Raw genomic sequence first — 19495 nt, 5'->3', positions numbered from 1 at the left:
GCATCCACAAAAGTTTTAAGAGTGAGCGGTTGGACTCCTGTTGAAGTGTCCTTGAGTAAGATACTGAACCCCAAAAGTGCTTCATATGTGCATATGTAGTAAAGTTGCTTTGGAGAGAAGTGTCTGTCAAATGAAATATAAAGTTAAAATAAAAACTGTCTTCTGATGAGTGATTAGAAGAAGCTCAGTCATGATTCTCTGATAATGTGTCTCTCTTGGTTTTAAGGTCATGATAAACATGAGTGTGCTGTTTGCAGTTTACCGACTGACTACTTTACCTATTGCAGTTTTAAAAGCACTTACGATAATGAGATATTTTAGTGTTATGTGTTTTCTGAGGAGGTCAAACTTTGGTCAGCTGCAGATCTTAAGGCTCCAAGACATTTGGTAAATGATAAATGGACTGCATTTATATTGCACTTTAATCCTTAGAGTTTTACAATTTTTTCCCCATCATTCACCCATTTGCACACCGATGGCAGCAAGCTTCCACCTTGACAGCAGACCAAGTGTCAAGGTACGGGTCTATCCGTCAGGAGCAGTTGGGTTTCATTTGTTTGCTCAAGGACACTATGACAGTGTGTCTCAATTGTAGGTCAGTTCCAGACATGGGTCATCTGATTTACCCTCCAAACATGTAACCATGTTTGTAGTGCAGTACTTTTCTGCTTTAGTTTTCTACATTTATGAGATAACTCAAACTGAAATAAAAATACATGTACTTGATAACCAAGGCTCTACTAGATGCCCTTATCAGTTGCAAGGGAGCTATAATGAAAATAAAAATGTAAAAGGTTTGTCCTAGAGCAAAGACCATTGGGTCATTAAGATCAAAAAGGGCATATCCCCCCTCGGCTGCACGTATGTAATAAGAATATTCAATGTTAATATGTTAATTGTCAGGTTGAATTATCAGGTGTCTTGTGCATAGAGTAGTTCACATTTCTGCCAGAGGGTGGCACAGGAGGATTTTGAACAGAGTGCCCAGTGGAGGAGCATGAAATCCCATAAGACATATGGTTTTGATTGTTTTTTGTGGTCAAGAGCATTTGAACATTAGAACATTTGTCTGGTTGTGGCACTAGAGGAAAGTTTAGGCAGAAACATTGGGCTCTCTGATGATACTGTACCTACTGATGGATAAGTGGAAATTTAGAGCTAGATAACACCAGATGAGAGGTCACCGAATCCTCTTCTGGGGGCCATGAAAGTCATGCATATCTGCTTTTTTACCAAAGTGTTGGTTTGATGGTCACACTAACAGACTTCAAGTCTTCAAGTCCTGAGACTTGCACGGGCAAAAGTCTTACCAGCAAGGATGTGAGATAGCAAAGAGCCACAGAAGGAAAAGTTCAACGTCAACTATCACAGCATTTCAATTATGTGACACGATAGCAGAACTACATAGACAGCTTTACAAACTGTTGTAAATGGGCTCACACAGCAGTCGTCTCAAGCTTTCATTGTGCTACTGTATTTGCATGTGTTTTCAGTGCCGGTGCGGGCTGTTGCATCAACATCTCTTCCATGTCAAAATAATACTCGGATCAGTGACAGTCTGAAAAAGCATCAGTCAGCATAAGGGAATTAGCTCAAACATAACAACAACTTGATATTTCTATCAAAAGCATCCTGAGAGCTCCAGGCTTAGCTAGGGTAATCAGGTTAGCTAAATGTCTCCTGTGAGGAAGTAATCTACTTTGATGCTCTGTCTGCTACCAAAACATTGAATCTGTGTCAGCCTTCGCCGGCTGAGCAGCTACCACCAGTCCAGCCCACTCTGTAATTCAATAACATTAGTTGACTCATGTCCTACTTAACATCCAGGCAGCCAACGGCCTGATTACGGAAGCCACAAACTGTCAAATACCAAACCTGAATAAACATTTATGTCTCTCAAAACCAGGAGGGTTGTAATTATCCTCTGTAATGTTATTTCATAGGACAGATGAAGTGCAGCACAGGAGTTCAGCAGCAGGGTTTATTTCCTACATCATCTAGAAATTCAAACAATTCTTCCCTCTGCAATTAGACTTTTCAATGAACTTGTTTGACCTGAACCCAAGCTCTTCCCAGAGCCTATAGACATATAGAAATGATCAATTTCTGTGTGATCATTATTGTTCACATGCAAGGACTTAAAGAGGAAGATAGTTTTTGTGTGTTTGTGGCAACAACAAGTTTGGGTTTCTGAATGACCAAATTTCCAACTGCATATTTGCCAGTGATCACAAAATATGAAAAGAAATGCTCCAGTACAGATTATCAATAATTTATTTAATTGTAATCATTAACTTGTCCGAGTACTGTTTTGACCAACATATAATTTTCATATAAAGAGTTCCAGCTCTAAATGTCTCTTCTGCATTATGTATTTAAATTTCACTCAACGTGGAGCCAATGAAGTTGGAAAAATTAGCGTTCATATTCTTGGGTTTTTTGAACATTTAATAACTGGTTTTCACAGTCAGTACATCTGGGAAATGTAACAGAGGACACTGAGATCTCTGTTTCACTTCTAAAATCAAAAACAGCTTCCATTTAATGTGAATCTGCAGAGCTCAAGAAGTTTGAGATGTGATGGTATGTCGTCCATACCAGCCGAAGTTGTTCTGAACTTTCCTGTGCTGATGCTTCTGTTGCAAAATTCTGATCAGATGCATTGATGTTATGGATGATCTCATCTGTCATCACAGGCAGGATGAACTATGACTTTTGCATATGTAGAATTGCAAATAAATACCCCTAACCAGAGAAGTTCTACACTAATTCTAGTGTGGGTATGGTCTTGTTTCCTGACAGCTGTGTGCTTACATCCTTATACATATGTGCATGGTTACTTGAGAAAAAAAAGAAAAATACACAAAAAAAACCAAGCACCTCAAAGTCTAAAAAGTACTTGCCTAATACTTTTTAACATTTGTCTCCTTTTACTATACAAAGCCTGAGTGAACTGTAGTACTACCATGATTTGGCCACTAGATGGAACTATTTACCCATAGTTAAGAACTTGCTAGGACGATCTCTGGAAAAAAAACCATCAACATGAGGCCTGATTAGCCATTTAAAAACCCCATGGGTTTTTAAATGGTGTTGAACTGTTGTCTCTCATCTGCTTTGGGAAGTAAGTAACTGATAGTTATTTCATTACTAGTTTTTTTTTACTTTAATATCTTCAATTTTTCTTTCTTTTTTATAAAACAATCTGCAGTAAGATACAAATATAATATTATTTAATAATAACCACCAAAGTTTACCATTACTGTGGCACTGATGTCTTTAATTCATGCATTTAGACATATAATGTTATATTTTTATTATCATCATATAATGATTACATTTTGAATCTTTGATGGTATTATTTGAATTTATAATGTTTTAGATATGACTTTTTGGTATTCAAATATGATTTTAAAGTAACCACACTGACATCTTCTGTCGAGTTTCACCAGCTATTAACACCAGTATTTGTAATTTGGCTAAGATATTTTACAAAGTATTTCTATCATGTATTTCTTCTTTCTGCAGGAACTCTGCGTTCATCCCCCGGGCTCATGAGCACAGTCTCAACGTCTGATCGGTTCTGATCTGATCTGAGGTAATTAGGAGCACTCGGGGCACCGTTACCTGTCTAATTTGATTGACATCCTCTTCCACAAGCGGGGACAAACGGGCTCCGCTACACAATGGAAGGAGAGAAAGGCGGTGGGAGGGCGGGCAGGAGCACCGCTATCCAATGGGATCGGTGATGGGAGGGAGTTTGCCGAACTCCAGCTTTGTCCTAACTTACTGGGACTCCTGAGCACAATATGACTGAAGCGCCTGCACCGTTATTCCACGGGACTGTGCGTCGGCTCAGCCGCCTGCACCCACTGAACACCGCTGACTTGCAACCCTAACTTTGGATAAACTTTTTTTTTTTTTTTTTTTTTTTTTTTCCCCCCACGTATCTAAAAGGAGCGAGGAACTTTTGTTTTGTTTTCCCTTTCAAGGAATTGACAGTTTCCGTCCTGAAAATGCTATTTTAGGAGTTGGAATGAAACTTCCCTGATCTGCAGGAGTCATTCTCTCCGTTCAGATGACATTGTCGCGCTGAGAGTGGAGAGAGCAGGATAACATAGCGACACTTCTGGAGTGCTGCGGGACGCTGAAGAAGTGTGGACAGAGTTGCTGCTGGGTTTCCCATTGAGTTTTCTCCGCACTTTTGTTGGAATACAATGCCTCGGTGTCTCGTCCGACCTCAGTAAAGTTGATGCATCATAGGCATGGACTCTGTCTGAGAAAGGTGGACTGGCTAACTGACCATGGCGCTCACAGGTATGGGTTTAGGCCGGTTTCATTTGGTTTTATTGATGTTATGGACTCTGTCGCAGTACTCAGCATCCAGCCAAGTCCGTCAAGAGTTCCAGGTCCTGGAGGAGCAGCCCATCGGCACCTACGTGGGCACGATAGAGACCAAGCCCAGCTTCACGTACCGCTTCAGCGAGAACCACAAACTTTTTGCAATTAACGGCACGACGGGGGTCATTTACACCTCGTCGGTGATTGACAGAGAGGTTTTGCAAAGTGATATCATCAACGTCGTGGTGCTGTCCAGCCAGCCCACCTACCCCACAGAGGTCAGGATAGTCGTTTTGGACATCAATGATAACTCCCCGGTGTTTCCAGACGCGTCAATTGTCGTGTCTTTTAAGGAGGACGCCAGCAGCGGCAGACAAGTGATCCTGGACACTGCCACAGATTCAGACATTGGAACTAACGGAGTCGATCACACCACGTACAGAATAGTGAAAGGCAACGAGCAGAGGAAATTCCGCTTGGATATTACAGTCAATCCTAGTGGAGAGGGGGCATTCTTGCACCTTGTTTCAACTGGAGGTTTGGACAGGGAAGTTACTCCCTTCTACCAGCTCCTGATTGAAGTGGAGGACAAAGGAGACCCGAAAAAGTTTGGCTGCTTGCAAGTAAATGTTACCATTCAAGACATAAATGACAACCCCCCTATGTTTGAGCAAGACCAGTATCAAACCAGTGTTTTTGAGGATGCAGCAGTAGGTTCCAGTATTCTGCAGATTACAGCATCAGATCAGGATGAGGGAGCCAATGCTGAAATCAGGTACTTTTTAGATGAGGGGACGCCATTCCAGATTGACCCTAAAGCAGGTACTATTATTATAAAGGAGGGTTTAGATTATGAGAGTAAGAAAGAGTATTCTCTGACTATTCACGCAGTAGATAACGGGGTGCCCTCTCTGTCTGGCAGAACAGAAGCCACAATAAAACTTTTAGATGTTAATGATAATGACCCCGTCGTGAAGTTCAGGTATTTCCCCACTACTTCAAAATTTGCCTCTGTCGATGAAAACGCACAGATCGGCACAGTTGTGGCTTTACTCACTGTCTCCGATTCAGACTCCCCCACAGCTAATGGAAACATATCTGTTTCAATCTTAGGAGGCAACGAGCAGAGACACTTTGAAGTGCACACGTCCTCTGTGCCCAATTTAAGTCTGATCAAAGTAGCCAGTGTGTTAGACAGAGAGCGAATCTCCTCATACAACCTGACTGTGTCTGTGTCAGACAATGGCAAGCCCATGGCCCGGTCCTCCTTTGCCAGTCTAGTTATTTTTGTGAATGATATCAATGATCACCCACCAATATTTCAGGAAACACTGTACAGAGTAGATATCAGTGAAGACATACCAAAAGGCAGCTACATTAAAGGGGTTTCTGCAACAGATGGTGACTCTGGGCAGAATGCCAACCTGCGCTACTCCCTGGTGTCTGGAAACGCTTTGGGCTGGTTCTCCATCAGTGAAAACAGTGGTCTGGTTACCAGCGCCGCTTTGCTGGATAGGGAAATAGCATCTGAAATTGTGCTCAACATTAGTGCCAAAGACCAGGGGCTGCAGCCCAAGATTTCTTATACTAAACTGATAGTCAACATCACTGATGTGAACGACCAAGTGCCCACATTTACACAGAGCACATATCATGTTTCTCTAGTGGAGCATGCTCCTGCTGGCACTGAGCTGGTGGTGCTGTCTGCCTCAGATGACGACCTCGGGGCCAATGGAACTATCCGGTTCTCATTTGATGCAGAGACTCCAGCCAGCGTCCAGGAGCTGTTTCGCCTGGATGCCGTGTCAGGGCGATTAAGCACAGCCATGGAACTAGACAGGGAGGATCAGGCCTCCTACTTACTCCACATCCAGGCAGCAGACGCAGGCAGCCCCCCTTTGCACTCTGTAGGAAAAGTCAACATCACCCTGAAGGATATCAATGACAATAGGCCAGTTTTCTACCCTGTGCAGTATTTTGCCAATGTGAAAGAGAACGAACCCGCAGGTTCTTATGTAACCACCGTTTCGGCCACAGACCCCGATTTGGGTCGAAATGGCACAGTCAAATATATAATTACGGCTGGAGATGCTTCCAAATTCCGCATTAATAGCAACACAGGGAAAATTACCACCCTTGTGCCCCTGGATAGAGAGGAGAAAACTGCTTACCAGCTGCAGGTGACAGCAGCAGATGGCAGCGGCTTGCGCTCACACACCCAAGCCATCGTGACTGTAACTGTCATAGACACACAGGATAACCCACCAGTCTTCAGCCAGAAAGTCTACAGCTTTGTCATGTTTGAAAATGTAGGCGTAGGGACAGTGATAGGGACAGTGTCTGCCACCACTGTAGATCTGAACACAAATATTTCATATCTAATCACCTCAGGGGACCAGAGGGGGCTTTTTGCTGTAAACAGCGTGGGTCAGATCACAGCATCCAGTCAGATAGACAGAGAGGAGCAGGGGTTTTATCAGCTGAAAGTTGTAGCCAGAGCTGGGGAGATCACAGGAGAGGCCTTTGTCAACATCACTGTGAAGGACTTAAATGATAATGCTCCCCATTTTATTCACGCTGTGGAGCATGTGAGCGCAGTGGAAAACTGGAGCACAGGTCACGTCATATTCCAGGCCAAAGCTTCAGATCCTGATGAAGGCACAAATGGCATGGTGGTCTACAGCCTCAAACAAAACCCCAAGGGTCTGTTTCATATTCATGAGAAGCACGGCCTCATCACACTGACTGGGCCGCTGGAGGTCACCACAAGCTCTTATGAGGTCGAGGTCATCGCATCAGACATGGGGGTCCCTCAGCACACCTCCAGCCTCGTCCTCATCGTCAGTGTTTATGATGTGAATGACAACTCACCGGTGTTTGACCAGCTTTCCTATGAGGTCATCATCCTGGAGTCTGAGCCTGTCAACAGCCGCTTTTTCAAAGTGGAGGCCACCGACAAAGACTCTGGTCTTAATGGGGAGATTATGTACGACATCGCCGGTGGCAACACAGGTGATGTGTTTGGCATTTTTCCAGATGGGCAGTTGTACATCAAAGCAGAGCTGGACAGAGAGATACAGGACAGATACAACTTAGTGGTTGTGGCCAAAGACAGAGCTGTGGAGCCGCTAAGTGCCACTGTCAATGTCAGTGTGATTCTAGATGATGTAAACGACAACCGTCCTCTTTTTAACAGCACCAATTATGTGTTTCACTTTGAGGAAGAGCAGAAGAGGGGGTCACTGGTTGGACGGGTTTTTGCTGAGGATAAGGATTTTGGCCCAAACAGTGAGATCAGATATACATTTGAGACTCCGCAGCCCAACTTTGAGCTGAACACCATCACAGGGGAGTTGACCAGCACGCTGCAGCTGGACCGTGAGTCGCTCATGAGACAAAGAGGCGCCGCCGTGTTCAGCTTCGTGGTCGTCTCGTCAGACCAGGGTCTCCCCAAGCCCCTCAGAGACCAGGCCAAAGTGCAAGTTTACATTCAAGACATCAACGACAACCCGCCTAAATTCACCAAAGACATTTACCAGGCCTCCATCTCAGAGTCGGCTCAAAACATGACACAGTTGCTGAGAGTCTCAGCCTCTGATGTGGACGAGAACAAAAATGGACTGGTGCGTTATCGCATCACCGAGGGCAATGAGGAGGGGCAGTTCACTATTGACAGCAGCTCTGGACAGGTTACGTTAGTTGGAAAGCTGGACTATGAATCTACATCCTCCTATTCTTTGAAAATAATAGCTGTTGATGCTGGAGCTATGCCCCTGTCCTCCTCTTGCATGCTCAGTATTAGCATTTTGGATGAGAATGACAACTCCCCCTCCTTCCCGAAATCCTCACTGTCTGTGGATGTGTTGGAGAACATGAGGATAGGAGAGCTGGTTGCCTCTGTGACCGCCACTGATGCAGATTCAGGTCAAAATGCAGATATAACGTACAGCATCACAGCCACAAACAACCATGGCACGTTCAGCATCAGCCCCAACACTGGCAGCATCTTTTTGGTTAAACGGCTGGACTTTGAAACACAGTCATTTTATAAACTCAACATCACTGCAAAGGACAATGGCAGGCCACCCCGCTCTTCATCCATTCCTGTGGTTATTCATGTCAGGGATTTTAATGATAATCCTCCCATATTTACTCCTGGTGACATTTTCAAATCCATCCCTGAAAACCTTCCTATCTCAGCCTCAGTCATGACCATTTCAGCTCATGATACAGATGCAGACATCAACGGACAGCTGGAGTACTCCATAGTTCAGCAGATTCCTCGGGGTAGCCACTTCAGCATTGACCCGAGCTCTGGGCTCATATATACCAACAAGGAAATTGACAGGGAATTCTCTAATCTGTTCGAGCTGACAATCAAAGCCACAGACCAGGCAGTTCCTGTTGAATTCCGCCGCTTTGCCCTGAAAAATGTCACAATATGGGTCACAGATCTGAATGATAATGTTCCCACTTTTGTGTCTCAGAATGCTGTTGTGGCTGAACCCAACATAGTCATTGGCTCCATTCTGACAACAGTGGTAGCTTTTGACCCTGATGAGGGGGCTAATGGGGAAGTGGAGTACGAGCTTGTGGAAGGGGACTCAGACACCTTCATCATGGACAGGTACAGTGGGGATATTCGCCTGGCCTCCCAGCTGGTACCATCCCGACTCATGTACACCCTCACAGTGTCAGCCACTGACCACGGCACTGACCGCAAGACCTCCAGAACTGATCTGACTATCATCCTCCAAGGGATGGATGGGCCCGTTTTCTCCCAGCCCAAATACATCACCATCCTGAAAGAAGGCCAGCCACCGGGCACCAACGTCATCTCCCTGGATGCCTCGAGCCCACGGGGCTCTGCGTCCAAACTGGAGTATTTCATCGTGGCGGTGCGCAGTGGTGGAAAAGCCGTTGGGCGCCTTTTCACCATCGGCCGCAACACTGGAGTGATACAGACAGCTGCAGAGCTGGACCGAGAACAAGGCTCCGACCTCTACCTCGTGGATGTGTACGCCATTGAGACAGACGCCAGCCAGCCCAGAACGCAGCGTGCTGAGGTTAGTGTACTGTTGACTTTTCTATTCTCTACAGGTACTGGAAAGCCACCTTATATTTTGTACTATGGGTCTATTTGATCTGCTTGGCAAGGAGAGGGCATGAACTCACCCACTGGCATTTGCTAGAGACATTTGGATGGAATAAGTGTAATGAGATCAAGGTTTGAACTGGAAAAAAAAAGGGAGTGAGACTGTCCAAGTCACACAAAAAACAGAGCCACCTCTTGCATTCGTCTGCTCATTAATTAAATTCCTTTTTCACGCACGGCTCTGCGTTATATTAAATCATAATTTTCTTGGACATGAGTAAGAAGGCCTTGTTCTTTGGCATGATAACTTTATTGTTCCCCATATCCAAAAACATACTAGCCATAACAATTCATCTTGAATGTGCCTCCTCTAATATCTGAGCAGTCTGGGAAAGGGAAATGAGTGTTGCATGTCTTCTGCACAGCCTCCTCTTGTGTTCTCATGAACAGAAATATTCTTATCAGCGGATATGAACTGCACAAATCAAAAAAAGACCCATTTTAATTTCCCAACTGTAGACATAAATCATTCAAGGCTGCTGTTTCGGGTTCAAAGCACATGATGGTTTCCTCAGTGTCTCAAGTAGAAATGAAAAGGAGAGTAATTCATATGGTCTTCCAGTGCAGGTATGCATCATCAGTGCCAGTATTACTTTGAGCCTTTGAGCCTGAGGCTGTTTTGGCACTGGGGTGGTCTTGGGGTACCTTTAAACCACCAGGAACTGCTCCACAGGCAATAAGTGACCATTAAAATTGGGTGACCTCTTAAGACTCAGTGAAAAGACATTGAGGGCAGAAAGAGTGAAACTTAAGCTGTCCACTGAGTTTGCATCATGCTATGCACCTCTCTAAAAAATGAGTTAATTTGGTGCAGGATCGTGCAGGAACCCTAAACTCAGTTTGGGTCACTAAGGCCTAGACACCACTCAGATGAAAAACAAATGTGATTCTATATATACTTTGGAAATTTTAACCAGGACCTAAAATGCCATGTTATTACAGGCTTGATGACACACATACTTCATCCTGTTAATTGGAGTTTCTAGAGCAAAAAACTAAGGTGCAACCTTCTTCTCCTCCTCAGAAATGTGGTTTGTGTTACTGCCTTTCAAAAACGCCTGATGTGATGATTTTAGACTTCAAGATTAGCGGGACGCCTTTGACAGTTGTTATTGATGCCTTTTCAACCACTGCAGATATTGAATTTGAAATCCAATCCAGCAATCAGTTATTTGGAGACAAACTCACATATTATTGAAATCAAGGATTACTTGGCAAAATCGTGTTAGCTAAGTTAACTTAAAGGTTTTGCCTGGGCCAAATGGGAATATCAAATGTTCTCTCACTTTGCCTGCAGTGAAGATGGCAATCTGCTTTCCTGCAGACTCTACTGTTGGCCTAATGAGAGAATATAGTGCTTCGGTGCTCTATTCCCAAACTTTAAACTCTAGATTGCTTTCATGCTTAGCTTGAACTTTCTCACCCCTTGGAGAGATGGCTTTACCATACCACCTGGCTGAGTAGTCAATCTCTCCACTATGAGAAGCGTGAGATCTAATAACTCAGAGGAATTCAAATTACCTTCCACATTTGGAAGTACGGGCTGGTTTTTTGATGAAATGCTATGGGCAGTCGTTTATAGCTATATTTTCAAGAGTACAAATGAACAGGTCATACTCGTACTATTTGTACTGTGGTCCTCTGTCAGTGGGACCTCAAAGCGCACTGTGGTACAATAGTGTAAACTTTCAGACTTAGACTAATGTTTTTCCAGTGCAGTGTTTATACACCATATACCCGGTAGCAACTGGGGGATTATTTCCATCCCTGGGGTTGTGACCTTTTCACATTCTCTATTTCCCATTCTCCCCATTGATTGGATGCATAAGGGAAAACTGGCATTTTTTCCCCTCTGCTATGCACCATGTGTGATGTTTTGGAAACACTCAAACAAAGGGAATTTGGGTGGACATGCTTTATCAGTGAACGTGATCTTAAACAACCCAGGACCTTGCTGGAAAAAATACAGAAAGATGGGATAGAATTCTGGGTTATTTCCTGACCTTTTTGGCATCTTAGAAAGTTTGATTGTCAATGATTATTGATTAGCTCTATCATTGCAGGACTGTCATGTCTGATGGTCATTTCTTTAACATAACAAGTAGGTGTGCAACAACTTATAGGTTAGATGGTCATATTTGTTTATTCTACTTCAGTAGCTTCTAAGTGGCAGTTTGAATTTTATTCAAATTACTTCATTACCCAGAAATCTGTCTGTTTTTTCCTCCTACTAACTGGCTGGGACAAAGAAGTTCTGAAAAAAAATCTCTTGGCAACAGATTCATCCATTGTTGGTGAATCCAGATTCCATTCATAGTTTTTAGGAGGATGTTTTCTATTTCACTCGAGGTTTTGATTCATCACATCCTGCGATGTCCTCATTTAGAAGTGGAGGGAAGCTGCCGCCCCCCCCCCCCCCATAACTGACACTGAGGAAAGTGACACTGGATCACCTGTGGCAGACTTCTCTCCATTAGCTGAAACTTTCAGGTGTTGGTTGCACTTTTAGCCACAACCCTAATCAGTGCTGTGACAGCAGCTGTTTCCCATCAGCTGGTAGAGACAAAACACCTGCACGTCACTGACTGGGGCGGTGATGGGGCAGTGCAATGTGCTTGAGGTTTCCACGATTAGAGGGAAGTGAGGAAGTTTACTGCTCTATGCCATTGAGCATGAATTTAGAATTGAAATTATTTTCCCCCCTAATAAAGAGGAAAGGTTTGTCTTGCAACTGTTGCAGCTCATGTTGTTTTGACACTTTTGGGTTTTATATGTTGATTTACGACATGCAAAATTATTTTTAATTGGAAATGTTTGCAGATAAATAAGAGAAGAATTGCAAATGTCAGGGCTGCAACTAAGAACAAGTTTACATTATTGGGTAGTAGTTATAGTTTATTTTAGATTAAAATAAGTTGTGCGGTCTATAGATTGTCAGATGCGCTCTAGTTAGTTAATAAAAGATGAATGGATTATCAGAACAGTTTCTTGATAGACAGGTCTTAAAGGGATACTCCACCAAAAAACCCATACAACCCAGCAGCAGCAGCTATAGTCAGCTTGGATTCAATTCAGTTCCGTTTTATTTGTATAACGCCAAATCATAACGTGCATTATCTTTATAGGATAAGGTCAAGACCTTACAATATTATAGAGAGAAATCTAACACTTCCCATAATGAACAATCCCAATTCACAACAGCTACAAAAAGACCATTTCATATTTAATGAAAGGTATCAAAAAGTTCACAGACCCTCCTCAAGCCATTCCTGCAGTATAGTCCTCTTCTCCATTATCCATCAGTAGGCTCAGGATGTTCGCGACTCATATTTTTGTCGAAAATGTAAAAATTATTGCTGAATACTCTTCATTGTGATTTTCATACTAATAGTTTAGTATCTTCGGATGTGCATCAGATTTTTAAAGACTCCTGGACAAATAGAAATATATTAAACCCCGTACAGCATGTTTGTTGCTATAGTCAGCTAGAGGGCTAGGGAAAGATGGGTTTCATATATAAAAAATCCAAGTCTCCAAGCATAAAAAAACAGGTTTTTGGTGGAGTATTCCCTGTCACCTCCATCACCTCAACAGTCTCTGTTTCTTGTCCTCTAAGCTCTCTCCCTTCATTGCCTCCTCTTCAGCCCCACCAGCCCCTATAGAGCAGCCTGCTACAAACTGTTTTCTTAAACTCAATGTGAATTAAGTGCTTTTTTTTTTCAGAGAGGCCCTCAAGTGCAACATCAGTCCTTGCCCCCTCCTCTTAAAGGCATTGTTCCCCCTTGAAAGTAAACACAGTCTGAGTGTTCAGCAGGCCTTCCTTTGTTTTGCCTCCGCAGATAAAGTGTTGCGCAGCCCCGGCTGTGATTCGGGAGACTTTTGTTATGTTTCTGTCTGTGCCAGTGACTGGCCGTGGCAGATTTAGGAGTGTGTATGGATGCCCCTGTCAGCCACCTTTCCTCCCTTCTCTTGAGCAGCAAGGGATGTACGGTAGAGCTGTGTGGACTCATGAGATTGAGGAAAGAAAAGACTGTTTTTGGGAGGGTTCTGGATATGTCAGACGGTGTTATTGGGAGTTGTGGGAATGAAGGAAGAGGAGTGGTGGTGGTGGTAGTGTGGGGGGTGTAAGGAGGGTTTCTGGAAGCGCCAGACACAGGCATAGTAGCAAGGAATCATGCGGAGAAAGAGGCAAGGGCAGGGCTTCAGATCATGTCCTAAGAAGGTGGGGGCAAGAGGGCTCAATCTCCCTGCCTGGGGGTTTTGTACATCACAGTCGGGGAATGCAGATGGCTGAGTCAGATATAGAAATTAGTGCTGATCTTTGTTGCTATGGATAGCCTAGGCTCCATTATATTCATCCTCCTCTTGGTTAAGCTGTATATCTCCATGTCTTTGCATTTCCTTTGTGTCAGCCTGCCTGCTTTGTGTCCCTGGGAAGCTGTTTGGGTCTCTCTCTCTCTGTGTTGTGGATCAGTCTGATTCATAAATCTCGTTGGCAACCAACTTCAAAGTCTCTTTGCTTTTGCTGAATGTCTCCCTTTCTTGCCTGCTTTTTCTCCCCCGTGTTTTGGTGATGCTGAACCTCCTCCAACATGAACTTGGAGGGTAATGTGATTAGGGCATCAGAGAATGTAGAGGAAATAGAGGGGAAAGAAAAACCTGACATATAAAACCTGTACAGCCAGCAAGGTCGACCAGGCAGGGAGAAGAAGGTCATGTACAACTGGACAATACGATACGGATGCTGGTTTTTGTTTGTGTATTAGTGTCTGTGTGTGGGTATTAATAAAAACTGAAATATTGATGAGTGCTGTTTCCAGAGAAAGGTCGAACAAACAGTGTTACTGATAGCCCCCCTAAGAGGTGGTTTTAATGTTCATCGAATTAAATTGGATTGAAAAAAAGGCTTTGATTACTTTTGAATTATACACAAGCTTAGTATTAAAATTTCGTATTCCTCAGAAGGCCCATTTTACAAGAACTGGACAAGGAACGATGCAGAACAAACTGCATCTTTGTGTATTGTAATTCATGGTCTAATTGTGATATTTTTGAGTGTCTTTCCTTGCACACACATGCTTGAGAAAGAGTGGTATTGCTGCAGTCCCGGCCGGATTGTAATTCACCCAGTAATCTGGTCATTGAGGAGGTGACGCATCTGCCAGGCCCTCCTGGTAGGTGGTCGCTCCGGGTGAACCTGTGGGTGGGTGAGCCGTGTTGCGGAGTGTTATCCCAGAGCGTCTGTCCGTTTTACGAGACAATCGCCATAAAAGTTGGATAAACGTTCAGTCATGCATAGATGCATGCAAGCAAACACTGCCAGAGGCACACACGCACACATGCACACACACACACACACACACACACACACACACACACACACACACACTGACCACAAGTTCAAACTACTTCTCAAGTGCAGGAAACCTTTAAATGGTAGCCACAGTCAAAATGATTCAGTTTCATTTAGATTATTATGATTATGTTACTGTCAAATAAGATCACCAGGGTACTTTGTGACTTATATACTGCAGATTCAAACTTGAGGCCTTAATGACGTTAGCGGTTTATGTCCTTTTATTACATGAGACTGTTTGTTAGTGTTTGTCTTGTTCCATTTATTTTGTGGCACAGAGGAACTTTGTTTGGAAAAGCATTAAGCACTCGTGGCCGCTCTCCAGCTCGTTTGACCACATTAGATGAATATTAAAGTTATGGTGCTTTGTGCTTTTCTATAGAGCTCTTACTGCTTGAAGTTTTAACCGTAGGTGTACAACGAGCTGTCTCACATTTCACCACTTTTCTATCATCAGAAAGCAGCGACTGGCAGAGCTCGTAATACACATTCTATCAAAGTGGTGGCTGAAAGGTCAGAAACAGGGTCATGTTGTTCTGCTGTGCCATGTTTTATAAAGTTAAGCCAAGCATCACATTACTAATGAAAAAGCAAAACCAACCTTTTTTTGGCCATGAGCCACAAAGACTGTTAAATCCCACAATTCACCACTCACTTTCAGTATTTTACCAACCAGGCGGATTTTTGAGAAGAGATTCAGATCCTAATACGTGACTGAATCAAATTCATAGTATTATAACATGAGTTTAATCTTGGTTTTGCTTGCTTTTGTGTCTCATGTTTGGCATTTGTTTTAACTTGCTCACAATTCAAAATGTTCAAGTTTAAGACTTAATTGTGGCTCATAAAACATTGTACAGTGCAGAACAACCTCTGTGGCAGCAGTTTGTCTTGACCTAGGTCGGGCTGGGTGTTGTTAGAAATGTGCCAAAACAATCTTAATATGATTTTGGTACCAATACTAAAATGAAAACAAGAGGCCAGAGTTGTTTAAAGGTCCCATGTTGTATAAAGTGAGATGTCCATGTCTTTTTTGAAGCAGGTCTAGGTTCTGTATTAATACTGTGGAAGTATCAAAGAGCTCAGTCCATAGGGAAATGCACATGGCCTGTATTCAGAAACTGAGCCTTAAAACGAGCCGTCAGGACTTCTGATTGGCTCAGCGACATGTTATTCCCAGAGCTTCATAGAGAAACTTGATAAAATAGTATAAAACTGGTTTAAATCAGGATTACATATTTATACCAGGTATTCAGGCCCTGTTTTTGGTGCTTTTTGATGATGCTATAGTAACATTTTGGTCCATATCAAAGAAGTATTGAGGTTCAATCCTCAGCTGTAGATCTGGGTAAGTTTGACTGCATCAGTAAAACTGACGCTGTTAGATTTAGTAAAAGTAAACTAAAATGAAAGTGCTGTAAATGACCTTGAGATTTCAATGGAATTGTTTTAACTTTCTAGCACTCATGCTATTGTGTTTTGTGGCAAGCTGAATTGTCCTGGTGTGGTAACCCCACCCTGCTGCTACTCTAAACAGGTTAAAACAAAAAATTATTTACATACTCTATTTTTAAACTTGGTTTGCCACTAAATTATGTTTATAAAGGGAATGTACACGAGTATTAAAAGAAAACTCTTTCAGCTCTGCGGTTGACTGTCCGCAAGCCTTTTTTTTTTTTCTTTCATTTTTGCCCCTTTTCTGCCTCATGCAAAGTCAATACAGGACCTTGGGTTAGAATAATAAATGGATGTGGCCATAGCTGTGCATGCTCTGCAGAGTTTTGCATCATCAGGTTTATTTTCACATCGGAGATACATTTCTCTTGTTCTGTGACTTTGATTGTCATGCCTCATTTGGGAGGGGTCATTCCTCTGTCTTAAGCACACATGTTCGGACCAAATGTGCGACCGAAATAGTATTAATCTCGGCCGAGAATGCCTTTCTCCTTTGGTCTGCAGATTCAGGCGTGATCAAAAGGGAGCCGTTCACCGTTTTTGCACGGGGAGGGAGGGAGGGAGGGATTTCTTCGGCTGCAATCAGAAAGGTCCATCAGAAGCTGTGATCTAAAGTTTCCAAGCTTTACAGTCACTCAACCACAGCAAGGTTGATTGGGAGAAGTTGGAAGTGGGAATGATCAGGTATAGCTATGAATGTACACTTTCCCCCGATCTAGTCCTACAGAGGGATCTTTGCCTGAGTATGACTACATCCCAGAGATTTCTTCATCACTCCTCTCTGCACTGCTCTGACTGTGAAGGGACCATAAAATATGACCAAGTCTGTCCAGCATTGAAAAAAAAAAAAAAATGTTCCACTACTTTCACTTGTAAAACGCAGGGAGTTAGAGAGAAAGAGGGAGAGTGGAGGGTTGATTTTGGCACATATTCTCTGCGGTAATAATGGATCCCAGCTACAGAATGATTTGTTCTTACACGTGACTTACCGAGCTCTGTAGCATCAACAAACACTCGAACACATCCACATGCAGAAACACACACTGCAAATTTCCATTGTTTTCAGAGCTCAGACTTCACTGTGGTGCCTCGCTGACCTGTCTCTCTGCCTTTTTGACTCAAAAAAAAAAAAAAAAAGAGAGAGAAAGAAAAAAAAAAGAGCTCACTCCTGCTCTTTTGCACATCTCACTTCCCGCTGGCCGTCCATCAACGGCACCTCCAAAGTGACATTTAGTGCGGTCGCCTCCTTCACAGATCCTCCCACCTCCAGGGACATCAAACGAGAAGGAGCGAGGGGATGGTGCGTTTCTGCTTCGTCTGCAGTGTTCTCACATGCACGTGCACACAGAAAGGCAAACACACACACACACACACACCTCATCCCCCCAGCTTGTGGTAAGACAAGCGACCCCGGGCAGGAAGGGGTATCTCCCACAGCTCGGACAGATAATTTAGGAGCTAGATGGGAGATGGAGGGAGGAAAAAGAGGGAGGAAAGGGGCGGAGGGGGTGGGGAGGGGTGAGGCAGTGAGGTTTGAGTTGGGAGAAAGGGAGGGAGAGCTGGTGAAGGGCTTTAGTGTCAGAGACAAGAGACAAGCAAAGATAGACTGGCACCAGAGAGCGAGAGCCTGTGTTATTGTTATCTCCCCTCTTATTTTATGAGTTTTCCATCAGGAGATCCGCTGTAGCTCCTGCTCTGTCAGCAGCACACACTCCAACTTTATTAAGAGGTTAACCATATTGTGATTTAGCATTTGTACAGAACTTATTCTTTTATGTTTTCTAGCTGTGTTTGTTGGGATTATTACTTTTCAAGCTTGGAAAATTACGTACGTTTTCTTGCTCTTTCTGCTGTGCAGGTCTTAACTCCAAGAAATAAGCCAAGCCACAGTCGATTAGCAGCTGGTTTCAATTTTGAAATTGAAATATTTCAACTCTCAAAATGTCCCTGCATGACTTTTCCGGCACTCAGTGCCTATGCAAGTTGTTAAGTTTTTTTAAAATCATGCAGAGTGTTAGTCGTAATTCTGTTCAAGCTCTTCATTTGACAGCTTGTTGGCCTGTCCTGGACCTTGAAAAAGTCCTGACCTATCCAGTGTGATCTAATGGGTTTTCCCCCTTGTTATAGTTTTAGTTTTAAATGTTTGTTTTTAAATTCTCTGTACCCCTCTTTTGCAGAGTTCTGCACAGTAATTCTGTACCATTATTTACCTCTAAAACCCCATTGACCCCACGAGGGGCAAGTCATTTAAAAGTCGTGCTCCATAGCTAAACATTGTTCAAGGCCACAGAACCTTATGTTAAAGGTCCCAAATTGTATAAGGTGAGATGTCCATGCCTGTTTTGATTATAAAGCAGGTCTAGGTTCTATAGTAGTACTGTGAAAGTATCAAAGCACTCAGTCCACAGAGCAATACACACAGCCTGTATTCAGAAACTAAGCCTTAAAATGAGCCGTCAGGACTTCTGTAACTTTGTGATGTCACAACAAAGCAGTCACTGCTCTCAGCCATGGCTCAGGCCTGGCCCACCTGGACCCACCACCCAGCCTTGCAGGATTTGGTTTCTCTGGGTGTTTACATGAAATCTGCTAGATTTTTATCCAATCAATCAGTAAACAGTGACACCTGTTGTTACCAGAGCTCCAGAGAGAAGTCTGAGAGATGTAAAACTACATTGAGACTGCCTTTGGTACTTAAAACCACAAATATATCTTCTTATGGATATCATCACTTAAAATAAAACACCAGAAAAGTGTCAAATATTTTTTTGGGTGATTTAGGTGAACTCACCCTTTAAGCTTTTACTGATGTGACAGGTGCTTCTGATCAGGTGTCTCTGTGCAGCATTGTTGACTCTGAAGCACCTTACAAGCCTCCAGAACTCATGAGCTTCCTCCCTCGCTAAATTGCCCATACACATCATCCTCCCATGGGTCGTTTTACAGAAAGGCTGTGGTTGTTTGAGAGCGTAGCCGAGTGGAACGTCTCAGGGAAAAATAGCTTGTGGTCACCAAGACAATAACTGTGGAGCATGAGCCTCACTTTGGAGGATTATTATCTCATTCAAGGAGATTCTTGGATCAGAGTCGGGCTCTGTGTTGGCGCTGCTGCTCTCTATTTCCAGGGCAGTAATCCTAAAGCATCTTTTTTTTTTTTTCTTTTTCAGTGAAATATCATAAAGCACACT

At 43.3% G+C, this 19495-nt stretch overlaps 1 protein-coding gene across 1 annotated transcript in view; it reads left to right on the top strand.

Moving 5' to 3' along the window:
- The first annotated feature begins 3743 nt into the window (after positions 1 to 3743).
- fat4 (FAT atypical cadherin 4) overlaps positions 3744 to 19495 on the top strand; it is a 106634-nt gene continuing 90882 nt past the window's right edge. Inside the window, exon 1 of the mRNA XM_071457393.1 lies at positions 3744 to 9407. Within this exon, the coding sequence (XP_071313494.1) occupies positions 4305 to 9407 (5103 nt within the window). The 5' untranslated portion in view covers positions 3744 to 4304. The remainder of the gene's footprint in view (positions 9408 to 19495) is intronic.

This window comes from Trachinotus anak, unplaced genomic scaffold (genome assembly GCF_046630095.1).
Source record: "Trachinotus anak isolate AG129_WGS33_773 ecotype Australia unplaced genomic scaffold, CSIRO_AGI_Tana_v1 ptg000021l, whole genome shotgun sequence".
Taxonomy (NCBI): domain Eukaryota; kingdom Metazoa; phylum Chordata; class Actinopteri; order Carangiformes; family Carangidae; genus Trachinotus; species Trachinotus anak.
Note: the sequence above shows the minus strand (reverse complement) of the source record. Positions and strands in the feature narration are given on the sequence as shown.